This window comes from Poecilia mexicana, unplaced genomic scaffold (assembly GCF_051168715.1).
Source record: "Poecilia mexicana isolate PSO_F unplaced genomic scaffold, ASM5116871v1 scaffold_10, whole genome shotgun sequence".
Classification (NCBI taxonomy): domain Eukaryota; kingdom Metazoa; phylum Chordata; class Actinopteri; order Cyprinodontiformes; family Poeciliidae; genus Poecilia; species Poecilia mexicana.
In genome coordinates, this window is record NW_028263379.1 from 19,084,314 (window position 1) to 19,096,809 (window position 12,496).

The 12,496-nt window shown below is 40.3% G+C and overlaps 1 protein-coding gene across 1 annotated transcript; it reads right to left on the reverse strand.

The window, feature by feature from the left end:
* Positions 1 to 1,200: 1,200 nt before the first annotated feature.
* On the reverse strand, positions 1,201 to 11,255 carry wfs1b (Wolfram syndrome 1b (wolframin)). The gene is made up of 10 exons (XM_015004547.2): positions 11,066 to 11,255; positions 9,120 to 9,500; positions 7,271 to 7,347; positions 6,998 to 7,142; positions 6,726 to 6,899; positions 6,560 to 6,640; positions 6,018 to 6,178; positions 5,582 to 5,818; positions 5,352 to 5,470; positions 1,201 to 5,015 (listed from the first exon to the last, which is right to left on the reverse strand). The coding sequence occupies exons 2-10, from the start codon at positions 9,496 to 9,498 to the stop codon at positions 3,470 to 3,472; spliced, it is 2,919 nt and encodes a 972-aa protein (XP_014860033.2). The 5' UTR covers positions 9,499 to 9,500; positions 11,066 to 11,255; the 3' UTR covers positions 1,201 to 3,469.
* Between the last annotated feature and the right edge of the window lie 1,241 nt (positions 11,256 to 12,496).

Here is a 12,496-nt window from a genome sequence, read left to right on the forward strand (position 1 = left end):
CAAACTGCTAGTGCAACTACACAAATGTAATTACCCTGAAACGAACCTTTCTTATTAGATTTCGGCATTCTTGTGTTCATACCAGCCATCGTGAATCTGATTAACTTACAATTAAGCTTTTTAATTTTAACTTACGTTGTAGTTTGCAGAAATCTAAAAGTACCAAGGAGTCAGAACAAAAACACAAAAAAGTCCACAGTAATATCTGTGTACCATGGCAAAGTGGAGAAATTAATGAGAAATATGGAACGAAAAGGCATTATAAAACTGGATATTTGGGAAAAATAAAGGGAAAAACGAGATGAACCTTTTTTAGGAAGGTTTAGAAGAGACAACCAGCAACACTAAAGGATCTGGAGGGACTTGGAGGTGGCATTTCTTAATTCTCTGCATTCACTAACCATCTGTAGGACTAAAGAATCTCCTGCTTCACATCTGACTAAAATCTTCCAAAACCTGGTGGAAGAATACGTTAGAAATGTTAGGCTAAACTTGAACTTTTGGGCCACAATTACGTACATTCCATTTAGCACACACAAAATGAAGCACAGTGGTGGATGCATCATGCTCTGGGGTTACTTTTCTTCAGAGAGAACTGGGTTTTCAGTAAAGGTAGATGAAAATACAAATCAATTTTTCCATCATTCCTGCAGGTGGTGGTTAAAAGGCTGAAGAGGAGAGGGGATTTTATTTTTCAGAATCACCATCAGTCAGGCTTGAGGCAGTTTTGCGAAACAAGAAAGGGCAAATTTTGGAAAGTGAAGATGTGATATGAAAATAGACTTCAATGTTGCTGAGGTACTGAAAGTAAAACAAGACGTTTTAGCAAATTATTTTTAACGTGTATGCCTAACCCTAGTTAAAAGAAGAAAGTTGTTGCAAGTTAATTTCTTTTTTACGTTTCACCTCCTACTACTTGTTTTCCAATGGAATCGTATAAGATGTACAGTATGTCAGATTTCCCACATCTCTAAAATGTTTTTGGCCTCTTTTCTTTTTACCAGAGTATATTCAGTTTAGGTACAGATGAGGCATTTTGTCTTTATTGTAACATGAACATACCACTACTTGCTAAAGGCAGGCAGTAACACCACAGACTTTGAGGTACTAAGAAATTTAAAATGTGGCTTTACACAAATTACACTGAAATGGAGACCTCTAAGTCAGCTTTAGCAGTTTTCAATAAAAACGACCAAGAGCTATTGTTTTAACATATTTATGGGTCACAGTACAGAAAACAGTAGTGACATCCAAAACAGACCCTCAAGCAGGGACTAAATGTTCAGTATATTAAATCCCTGCACAGCAGAGATGTAGACAAACACTGTTGGAAACAAACATGGGATAATAAAACAGGCGAAAACAGTATTGCGAAGCTGTTAAACTTACAATATTGCCCCCTTTCAAATTCTGTTCATTTTTATCTAAAAAATTATGATGTGGGGCAATTACTTTTTCACGTAGAACAAGATTGACTTGGATATATTTTTTCTTTTATGAATAAAATCTTGATCTGACTATTCAAGTTTTTAAAATGAAAGGTTATTTGAGTATCTGAAATATTACATTTGATTTAGAAAAAAAAAAAAAAGCAAAAACAGAACAAAATCTGTAGGGGGAAAAAGACTTTTCCCCCACCCCTAACTGTATTTGAGGTGAAGAATCTGAAATCTAACCACAAAAAGAAAAAAAAATCACCATGTACTGAGCACTGTTAAATAATTTAGTGTTGATAAAAAAAAAACAAAGACTATACCCTTCAAACAGTGTGTCCTTCAATAATTCTAGGATTATCTAGAACAGATGGAGCAGTCCACAGTGGAACCCAGAAAATCTTAATACTGAAGATTTTGACCACCAAATATGAGATTTAAAGGCGAACATGTCTGAATAGCAACAAAAATAAAAAATCACTTGATTAACTCTAATGTTAGCACACAAGAAACTTCAACTGGATGAAATGTTTCTAAATAACTCAGCAAACTTGTAGCAATAGGCAGTAAATCATGATCGCTTTGTATGTCCACTCTGCCTCCTGTCATGTTTATGTTTTGGCTCAAAAGCTGTAAGAACTCAAACTCATATTGGCAGATTTATTGAGCCTTGTAAAAGTATTCACACCCTAATGAACTTTTCACAATATGTCACATTACAAGCACCAGCGTCAATCTATGTTTATGTTTTTCTTTTATGTGATAGACCAACAAAAACAGGGCATAATTAGGAAGTGAAAGAAATGCAGCATTATTCTTGATTATCTTGCGTTGTATGCATTCATCCTCCTTTACTCCGATACAGAGTAACCAATTTCTTTCTGAAATGTTGAAATCAATCTCATTCTCAATCCATCATGAAGACCAAGAAGTGCAGCAGACAGGTTAAAGATTACATTGTGGGGCAGTTTACTGTTATAAACCCAATATCTAAAGATTATGGCACAAGACATGGCCGTCCATCTAAGATGACAGGCTGGATAGGGAGAGCAATAAAACTGTCACAATAAGCACTTAATCGCATATTAAATTAAAATGAGCTCAATAATCCATTTTATTCATGGTTTGGGTTATGCAAGGTTTTTATTTCTGCTTTATTTATTGTTTTTGGCTGTGTTTTATTTTGGTTTCAGTGTTTCCTGTACAAAAGCAAAGTTTATTAGCCTTTGAAAGAGAACTTGCATTATTATTATGCCATTATCACATTATCAATATATTACTTGAAAATGGTCTCAAAACAACACTATCATTTATAGCAGTTTCTTTTTTATTATCCAGCAAAATGTCATCATGACGGGCCTAGAGAAGAAACAAAAAGTGACTCTGGAGGAGCAGCAATGATTCACAGCTCAGGTGGAAAACTTAACTATTTGAGGGTGAAAGTAAACCCTAAAAACTGTTTAAGGTTTTGCAAAAATGTATAGGATACAGAAATCATGTGGAAAAAGGTGCTCCAGTCATATGAAACCAAAACTGAACTTTATGATCTCCATGCAAAAATGTGTGATAAAATGCTATCACTGCTCCTTATGGTTAAACATGGAGGCAGTATGGTCAGTAGTCAGTAGGAGGATGAATTGAGCTAAATAGAGAGAAATTCAAATCTTTTGATCTTTGAAAGACTTGAGGATGTGCGAGACGTTCACCTTTCAATGACCACAAACGTATAGCAAGACCTAGCATAGCATGCCTTAGATCAGAGCTTATTTTGTGTTAACCAAAAATAAGCCAACACAAAAATCAGACAGATCTTCAGCTGTTGATCCCCAGTGAGGTACGGTTGAGGTTGTAATGTAACCAATGTGACGATGTCCAGGAAGTGTGAGGGCTTTTAGAAGACAGTAAATGGCTGAGGATCTGTTTGTTCCTTGTAGTAAATAACCAATATTGCAGATAGGTTGGTGTCGTACAATCATTAGTGTTCTTCGATAGCTTTATTATTACGAGGCCTCTTCTGCTTAAGAGTCGTTTTCCCTCTATGCGTCTTCCTGCACCACCATCTCTGTTTCGGTGTCCGACTGCTCCTCTAGCCGAGCGGTCAGGAAGGGGTTGAAGAAGAAGTCGAACCCAAACTGGAGGGCGTTTTGAGCTGTGCGCCTCCAGTCGTGCTCAATCTTGAACTGTTTGCGTTTGGGAACGCGGGCATCCCCGCAGGACACGCAGTGGATGGCCTTCATCTCAAACACGGGCCACTTGGAGCCCAAACGGCCCTCCAGGATGGTGCTGAACTCCACCAGACTGCCGGCGTTCAGGTGTAAAAGCACAGACTTGAACTCATTACTCGCCCGCAAGACTATGTCCTTGGTTGCATCTTCGTCCTCTATGATTGTCCCGTTCTTAGTCTTCCTCTCAAGTGGCATTCCCAGGGTGACCTCAAACTTGTACCGGTCAAAGCGTTTGACGTGGCACTCGTGCTTGGCCAGGGTTTTCAGTTTGCAAAGTGGATCTTCTTGAGGAGGAGCTGGAGCCGGCAGCGGTTGGGGCTCAGCAGCTGTGTTTTGTTTCCCCTCATCACACACCGGATAGGGTTCTCCATACAGACACCGCATCCAGTTTCCTAGAAAAACAGGAAACAGGTTGATAGTCGACTGCGGCCCATTCTCGATTTCCGTCACACGGACATATTTAAAGCGTCCCGTCCAGGTGACTCTGTGTCCTTCCAGGTGGGAGCAGAGAATCTGAGTTTGGGCCATGTTGGACTCCTTCCAGGCCAATGGCCCACAGAGGTTGCTGTATTCAGGCCATGTCAGGGTAGAGTTGTACACCTTCATTCCTTCAGACCTGTAGACATACATCCAGCAGAAAAGCACCACCGCACTCAGCCACACCAGGATGAGCTTGACGATGCTGCTCCGTGACAAAGACCTCAAAACCACGATGGGGTTGAGGCTGAAGCGAGTCCAGAGCCTCAACACCACGGGCACAAAGCAGACAATCAGTGTCACCACCATCTTTGTTACCTCCAGGGTCAGAAACCACTGCACTAACTGGATCATAATCATGGCAGCCAAACCCAGTGTGAGAACAGGCAGGGCAAACAGGAACAGGAAGTAGCCTATACAAGTCCGGATCAATCCTATGGCTGAGGCGTTATTGAGGAACGCCAAGCAAAGCTCACACCAGGTGAAGCAAACCAAGTAGGGCACCAGGCACAGGTAGGTTCCCTTGAAGCCTTTCAGCTGGGCCATGCGGAAGAGGAGATAGAAGAGGTGTCCGTACAAAAGCCACGGTATGCCAAGATTTAAGACCACGGCATCTCCGAGAGGCACTGTGACGAACGTCTTCCCAAAGATTCGGAAGAGCCAGAAGGAGTCGGGCAGCAGCTGAGTGAGGGAGCATGCTCCCGAAAGGACCTCAGTGAGAAGAGCTTTACGAGCGAAGAGCTGAGCAGAGGCGTGGAGGCTGAGGAAGGCCGTGATGGTGAAGAAAAGAGCGATGGCAGCCAGCTCTGAACAGGGGACCCAGGATTTATCGGCAACAGGGAAGGAGAACACAACGAAGACCACTGAGAGCAGGAAGTACCTGAGAGAAAACGGAAACAAGGGTCAAAATACACATACAGGACTGAATGTACAAATATAATGTCTGAGCAAATGTGCCTCAGCATGTTGAACCCGGACCACAAACTTGTTGAAGCCATCAACAAATTGCTGTCATAATTCAGACTAAATTCAGACACTTTTCTGGACACATTTCGCAGAAATAACTCAGCATGTTGGTTGGTACCTTGGCACTGACAAAGACACCAAAGAAGGTGTCATATCATATCATTCAAAAAAAGAATTGGACCTAAAAGTTTGAAACCCAGTTGAAACAACAACAGGGCAAATAAAAAACAGCAAACAGAGGTGACCTTACAAGTAAGGTTCCAAGTGTGTCCATCCAAAGTTGGTCTCGGCCTGCTCCAGATCCAGACCAGGCTCAAAATGAGCGAGCAAGTCTGTGAGAGCTCGGAAATTTTCCCATGCCTTTGAATTCTAGAAAAGACAAACACGTTTTTTAAATGTGAACTTGTTATTTCTTCAATATTTCACAAATCTAAAACACAGACTGGGCGTTGTCAAAAAAGAGAGCAAGTCATAACCAACCTGAAATACCCGCAGTGTGCAGATGATCATGGAGAAGAAGGAGAGGTAGAAAATCAGCAGCGGGATGAGGAAGATGAAGAACTCAATCGTGAGGTTGGAGATGATGAAGAAAAAGATGAGCGCATTAACGTGGTGAGTGGGGATGAGGGCGCTGAGCCACTGCATGCCGGCCCGCGACGCCCAGTCGATGAGATGCTCTTTTATCTCCAGCAGCGCGTACAGAGGGAACTTCAGCAGCTGAGAGAGACACACATGATGTAAGCATTTCTGTTTGTTGAGGGTTTATAAATGCTCAAATTGACCAAAAAACACGCTATATATAAAATAAACTACTGGCAAGTTTAACTTCACAAATGTGTTACACACAATTCTCATACAGATGCGTAAAACAAACTTGTAAATTGTGTAGAAATATTTGCGAGGAACACTCACTTACCTTCTGATGAAGCGGCAGTTCATTTGGATTTTTCACTACCACATCATCATCGTCATCATCATCATCATCTGCTGCAGCGGCCATGACGGGTGACGGTGCAATACCCTGAGCATATTTCTTTGTCATCTCAACAAAGTCATCCAGACCCACGTGAGAACTGGCTGCAATGAAAGGAAAAAAGAAAACCTATAGACTCACTTAAAAAAAAAAAAAAGTTACATTAACATAAACAATCCATAATGGGAAACCTTAAATAAATAATCATTCCATCATGCACGATTTAAAGGGGACCTATTATGTTTGGGTTGCTAGGTAACGGCGCAGTGCCCGTCAACTGTGACTTAATCCGGAGTTTTTTTAAATAGCCCTTTTTCCAGACACCAAAAAACATTAATTTATCGCCAACATATTGATGTTTTTTTTAGCGCATTTTATAAGCAGTTGAGACCCAAGTGGAATTATAAATCCTGCAAAATGCAAATTTTACATAACAGTCCTCTTTACCAATGAAAATGAGTCACTACATGTTAAAATATACAAACCTTCTCTGGAGACCATCGTCTCCAGGACTCGCCTTTGTTTCTTAGCAGAGCTGTTGAGTGGGCCTGAGCAGATGGGTTTGCCTAAAGCACAAAATGGAAGTAAATAATTGACAAAAAAGGCAGAGGAAAAAAAGCTTAAATTGTGTAAAAGTTTTCCTTTTTGCACCTGGTTCTGTGTGAACATGCTCCACGTTCTCCAGCAGCTCAGAAACCGCCACAGACTTCTTCTTCTCTGGGTTCAGCTTAAAGTACATGAGCAGAGCTGCTTTCCTGACTCCTCTCTCAAAACGTGACTCGGTGCATAACTTCTTAACCTCCTCAAAGTTCTCCAAAGTGATTCCTGAAGTACAGAAGCAACATAAAAAAGCTCGTAGTAAAAAAGTAGGATTTCTGCCGTCACTCTGAAAACAGAAGTAGCTTGATGGACTTTTTGGTCACCTTTCCTGGATTTTAAGCACTGCTGCAGCAGTTTGACAGCATCTCTGCGGCCCTGTTTAGCAGCTTGGATCAGCCATGTGACCGCTGTGCAGTTATTCAGCTCTTCATCGCTTTCTTCTGCCAAGGCCAGAAAGTAACGGCCCATCTGGAAACGCACATACACACGTTCAGCTGATCTGTCCGTAGTGGGGCTAAACTATAAACATTATCATGACTCAGCTGAGCTGCTCTGTTTTCAACATATGGTCGACAATCTGGAGCATGTTCACTGACCTTTGTTTGTGCTTTAGCATCACCTGACTTTGCTCTCTCCTCCAAATCCTCAAAACGGACATCCTCCTCTGACTCATCTGGAAAAACACACACACACACACAAATTCTGATGATTTTGATTACTTTGATTTAAGTTTTATGGGTCATAGAATTATGATATCTGAGACGTGCGGTAAAAATGCCTATTTGTAATAATGCATAAAAAATAAAAAGAGGTATGTAAGAGAGTATTAATACTTTTTTGATGTCCTCCAGATTCGCTAACCGGAAACAAAGCAGTATAGTCTATTAGGGTCTTAAGTGACTGATCATGACAAATAAGCCTTGAAAAGGCTTTATAAAAATACACAAGTAAAATCTGAAATGTGTGGCGTGTGTATATTTTAATTTCCCACTGCTCTGGTCAGACGACACTATAATTAAACTAAAAACCACTATCCCATGGCGAAAGACGGTTGTGGTAGCATCATCCTGTCTGTATGCTTTTCTTCATCAGTGATGGCAGTACTGGTAAGAGTTTAGACTAAGATACAACAACACAATATCCTGTGATTTGAGCATCTCACACAGCACTGTTCAAGACATCATCTGAAAATGGAAAAGTGTATGGCACAACTGCAAACGTACAAACACGAGGCTCTTCATCTACGCCAGACTGAGTAACAGGACTATTTGTTAGATAATAACAGTTTAATGTTGGCATCAACAGATTCTCTGCTGAACCCAACAGATAATCTGTAGCACCTCTTTAAAAAAAAGATGATCACAGACACAAACCAACCAATCTAACTGAGCTCGAGCTATGTTGCAAATAGGAATGGGCAAAGGTAAATGTGCATAGTTGGTTGAAACATGAGGTAAAATACCTACATCACGACTCAGGCAAAAACCTTTGATATTTTCATTTGTAAAAACCAAAGCTTGAAAACCAGGCACCATTTCCTTCCACTTCATAGTTACAAACTACTTTGTGTGGCTTAGTCACACACGGACACAACAAAATACCCTAAAGTTTGTGGCTATAAAGTAACAAAAAGGGAAAAAGTTGAAGAAAAATTGAGTATGTAAAATAAAAACACTTAAAAGCTCCTTATTCTGTTCTCACAATCCTCCTCATTCAGTAAATGATCATTAGGCTGCCTCCCAGGGGAGGTTAGACATCAATAAACAAAAACATTTAGGTTAAAATAAAGGTTCTGTAAACCTTTTTTGTGATTTAATACTTCCAATGGTTGTAGGTGATACTGCTGAGTGGATCGAATGTCTGTCTGGGTGTGGGTGAGCTAAAGAAAATACTGACGACATCCAGTGACACACATTAGATGTCCTCTTGTGCTGTCCTGGAACACTGCTCATACTTTACCGCTCTCTCTGAACCCTAAAATAACTATTAGTTTAATACAGTAAGCAGCTGCTGCCTTGCTAAAGGTAACATCAAGTCTTAATTATTCAAAAGGTCAGTTTTAACTTTTCCTTGTTAGTTACATTGTAAGGCTTGTATCAATTTGATAGGCTCACACTTTTCGTGAAGTGATATTTTCACACTTTGTAGCAATACATCTTGATATCTTAAGTTGTTTTAAACAGTTAAAATATGCTACAAGCGATGTGAATAAGAGATCTTTGCCCATTATATGGCAACATGAGACATGGACAGCAGAGAAGAACTAAAGAGGGACCCTGGTGTTTCTCTGAAGGTCAGCAGAAAGGGAGCGGCTGCTTTGCATGTCTGTTTGTTATGGAAACCCAACGGCGTCTGGGAGTGTTGGCTGCACTGATTGCAGAAAAACTGCAAAGTGAAACCACGTTAGAAAGCTTGTGTTTGAGCTCAAAGGTCTGAGTTTTCCACCTGGTTCAGGTGAGACAGGCGATGGAGGCACCGCAGCAGCCGATGACCCATTAAGAAGACTTCCTGTTGATGCTGCTGCGTTGAGCTGCGATCTGCCCGGCTGCGAAAAGCTTCTGGTGGGCTGGCAGCGAGATGAAGTTGTCAGTGTGGAGAGGGAGGAAGAGCGAGAATGAAGCCGCGGAGACGTCTGAGGCGAGGCGGCGGAGGGAGGAGGTGACGGAGTGGTCGCAGGCGTCGGCATCGTGACTTTGTGCCTCTTCGGCTCAGGGGTGGAGGAGCTCGCCGATGAGCCGAGCGAGGAAGTTCCAGGCCTCATGGAGGTTGGAGATGAAGGGCTGAGCTTTGGTGTGGACAGGCTGCTTGGAGATGAAGGATCCATGGCTGAAAAAAAAAAAGAAAAAAAAGAAAAGTCAACTTAAGACTTTATTATTTATAAGAGTTCATTGAGATGTCTGAGAGAGGAAGAGCCGGGTGACTGTCAGAAATGATTACATCACTAAACATATCAATAATTAAACCTTCAGAGATCAGACTTATGATCCATGTCTGATCTGACTTGCATCATAATAAAAAATTAAATAAGATATTCAAACCCCTTGAACTTCTTCGTCTTAAAACCACAAACTTTAAAGTATTTTTATTAGGATTTTTGTGACTGACCAACACAAAGTAGTACACTGCAGCGATATTGGATTTTTATTTTTTGAATACAGATCTGAAATTTGTGAAATCTGGTGCAACCTAATGCAATCAAAAGTTACCTAAACAGTGATATTTAATCTCATTATAAATACAGCTGTTCTGGTCAATGTAGCTTTAAGCAAAGTAGCAGTCAGAGGCCCTGGAGGTGCAGCAGAGATTCACAACTCAGGTGGGAACATCTGTTGAGTCGAAAACTGAACTTTTTGATCAACATGCAAAATGCCAAATATGATGGAAAACTAATAATGGATACAATGATCCTGAACACAACATCGTCATGCTGACAGCATGATGCTTCTCTTTAGTAAGATTAAACTTCAGAAAAGGTGGGTGGAGCTAAATTCAGAGAAGAGGTCCACCTTCCAGCGTCTAAACTGCTAATAAATACAAAGCCAGAGACACAATGAAGTGGTTTAAATTGGTAAAGACTTCATTTTGTTTTGGAATGTAGCAAGAATGTGAAAAGGTAAACCAATAGTGTCTACTTTTGAAAGGCGCTATATGTTTTAACTTTACATCCAGATAGTTAAATATTTGTTTGCAGACTCCCAGATTTAGGTAAAGAAGCTGAGGTCTGAGAAATATTGATGCTGTTCAAATCATTTGTCTATTTTCTGTTTGAGACAGTAAACCCAATCATGGTCTCAGTAGAGATGCGTAAATAAACCACTTTAGTGAATATGTTCACGTCGCACACCTAAACAATGATAAACAAGAAACATTGAAAAGGGACACGTTTCCAAAAGCACTTTCACTTTCTGAACCTGAACACACAATCATTTATTCCACTGTAACCAGCTAGCAAAACTACTTGTGCAGCAACACGCCGTAAATCATTTTGATTTTTACAATGATGCTTTGTGGGTTTTGAAATGCTAAGACAGCTGATCATAAGGTTTTCAAGCCTTTACTCTGTACCACATAGCACAGTTTAATTCAGCCAGAAATCTGTGATTGATTGGTAGCTTAGGTTGTCTAAGTTAAAACTTTTATCAGTGTTTGAGCCTCGTCGTGTTGTCTGTCAGTCTGTTTCAGACAACATCAAGCTAAACTGAATAGCTAGCCGGAGAAGGTGACATCCTTGAACTTATTGGGAAGCATTTGAGTCCAGCTGCAGCTGTGAGAACCGCCACTGTTATATAAGAATAACAGACGTTGCTGTGCCATTTAACACATCACTACAGCAAGATAACCTAGCGCTTTGTAGCTAATAATGCTAACAATAATTATTGTGGCCCGCTCACCTTCCGGTTTATTTCAAAAGTTAGTGAAGTATCTCTGGTGATTGTCTCGTGACCTGCTGTTTCAAGTCAGTCCTCCGTTTGGGTCCTGAGAAATAGACATGTCCTTTCCTTTGACAGTGGTCAAACTCCAGACACCAACACTGCGCAGGAAAGTCAGTCAGCTGCTACAGTTGGCGCTCACGCCTACATTTTGTTTTGCGGCTTCTGATTGGGTAAAACCACGAACTCGTGTGACTAAACACAACATGATTGGCTTAAATAGGGAGGAAGTAGGAAAATACTGTCAGGGACTTGCTTCGTTTAGCAGCCGGTGAAGAGAGCCGTGGACCTGGTCGGAAAGGCGGAGTTTCCAATATTACAAGTGTATAACGTTGCTGGTGAATAGCCACAACATTCACCATCAGTCACAGTGAGTACACACTATAAATCCTTCAAAATCAAGTTTTTGCATATTAAATCAAGCTAAACAGATCGTATTGGCCCAGCTCTCACAACAACAAGAAAAAAAAAGCTAAAGAAATTTAGCTTGTGTTGTTTTCTTTTATTTTTTTCATTATTTTCATTTGCGTTTTACTTGCCTGTTATAACATTTCACCACCAGCAGATGGCAGCACATTACATTTGGGTTGTTTTCATTGTCTTATTTATAAACCTGATTAAAAAAATTTATATTATTTTAAATTTAAACCAATGACAAATCATTTTGATGTTTTCCCTTTTGAATAAATATTTCATAAAACTGAAGAACTTTCTTTTTATGTTCTTTTTTAACTAATGTTTGGGTGTCATTCAACAACTTTTGGCCAGGGCTTAAGGGAACCTAGTATGCTAATATTTTGAGGAATTAACTTACCTAGAAGCTAACAAAAAGTGTCAATTAGTGAAAAGGTGCTTACACCTAACAACAATGAGATCCAATGTTTAAAATGGGTATCCACATGAGGAACACACTATGCAGTCTGTGTTGCCACTACTTTTATTTGAATGATTTCTATACTGTAAAATGATACCATATGTGGTGAGAAAGCAGGGATGAAAGATTGTGATTAACCATGTGTCATAAAGAAGTACACAGTAAAACAGGAAAGAGCAGCAACAATTACAGGACATTAAAGGCAACAAGACCCAGGTTATCGTACTGAGATCAAAGTTCAACCAAGAGAACAAGGGTAGAAATAACACAGTAGCCAAAGAAAAGAACATTAGGGTCTTAATTGCCACAGTGCAGCTGGGGAGAAGCAGTTAAAGAAATGCTGTGTGATTAGTAGATTAATACAATCCAGTTTAGAGGATAAGCAGCACCGTTTTACTGCTTTTAGTCTGACTATATTAGGAAATCAGTATTTAGTCTTTAGACTGGGTTTCGACACACAGACACACTCACAGCTCAAGCACATGTTCTTCATAATGAGCTTATCATGAGTTCAAATC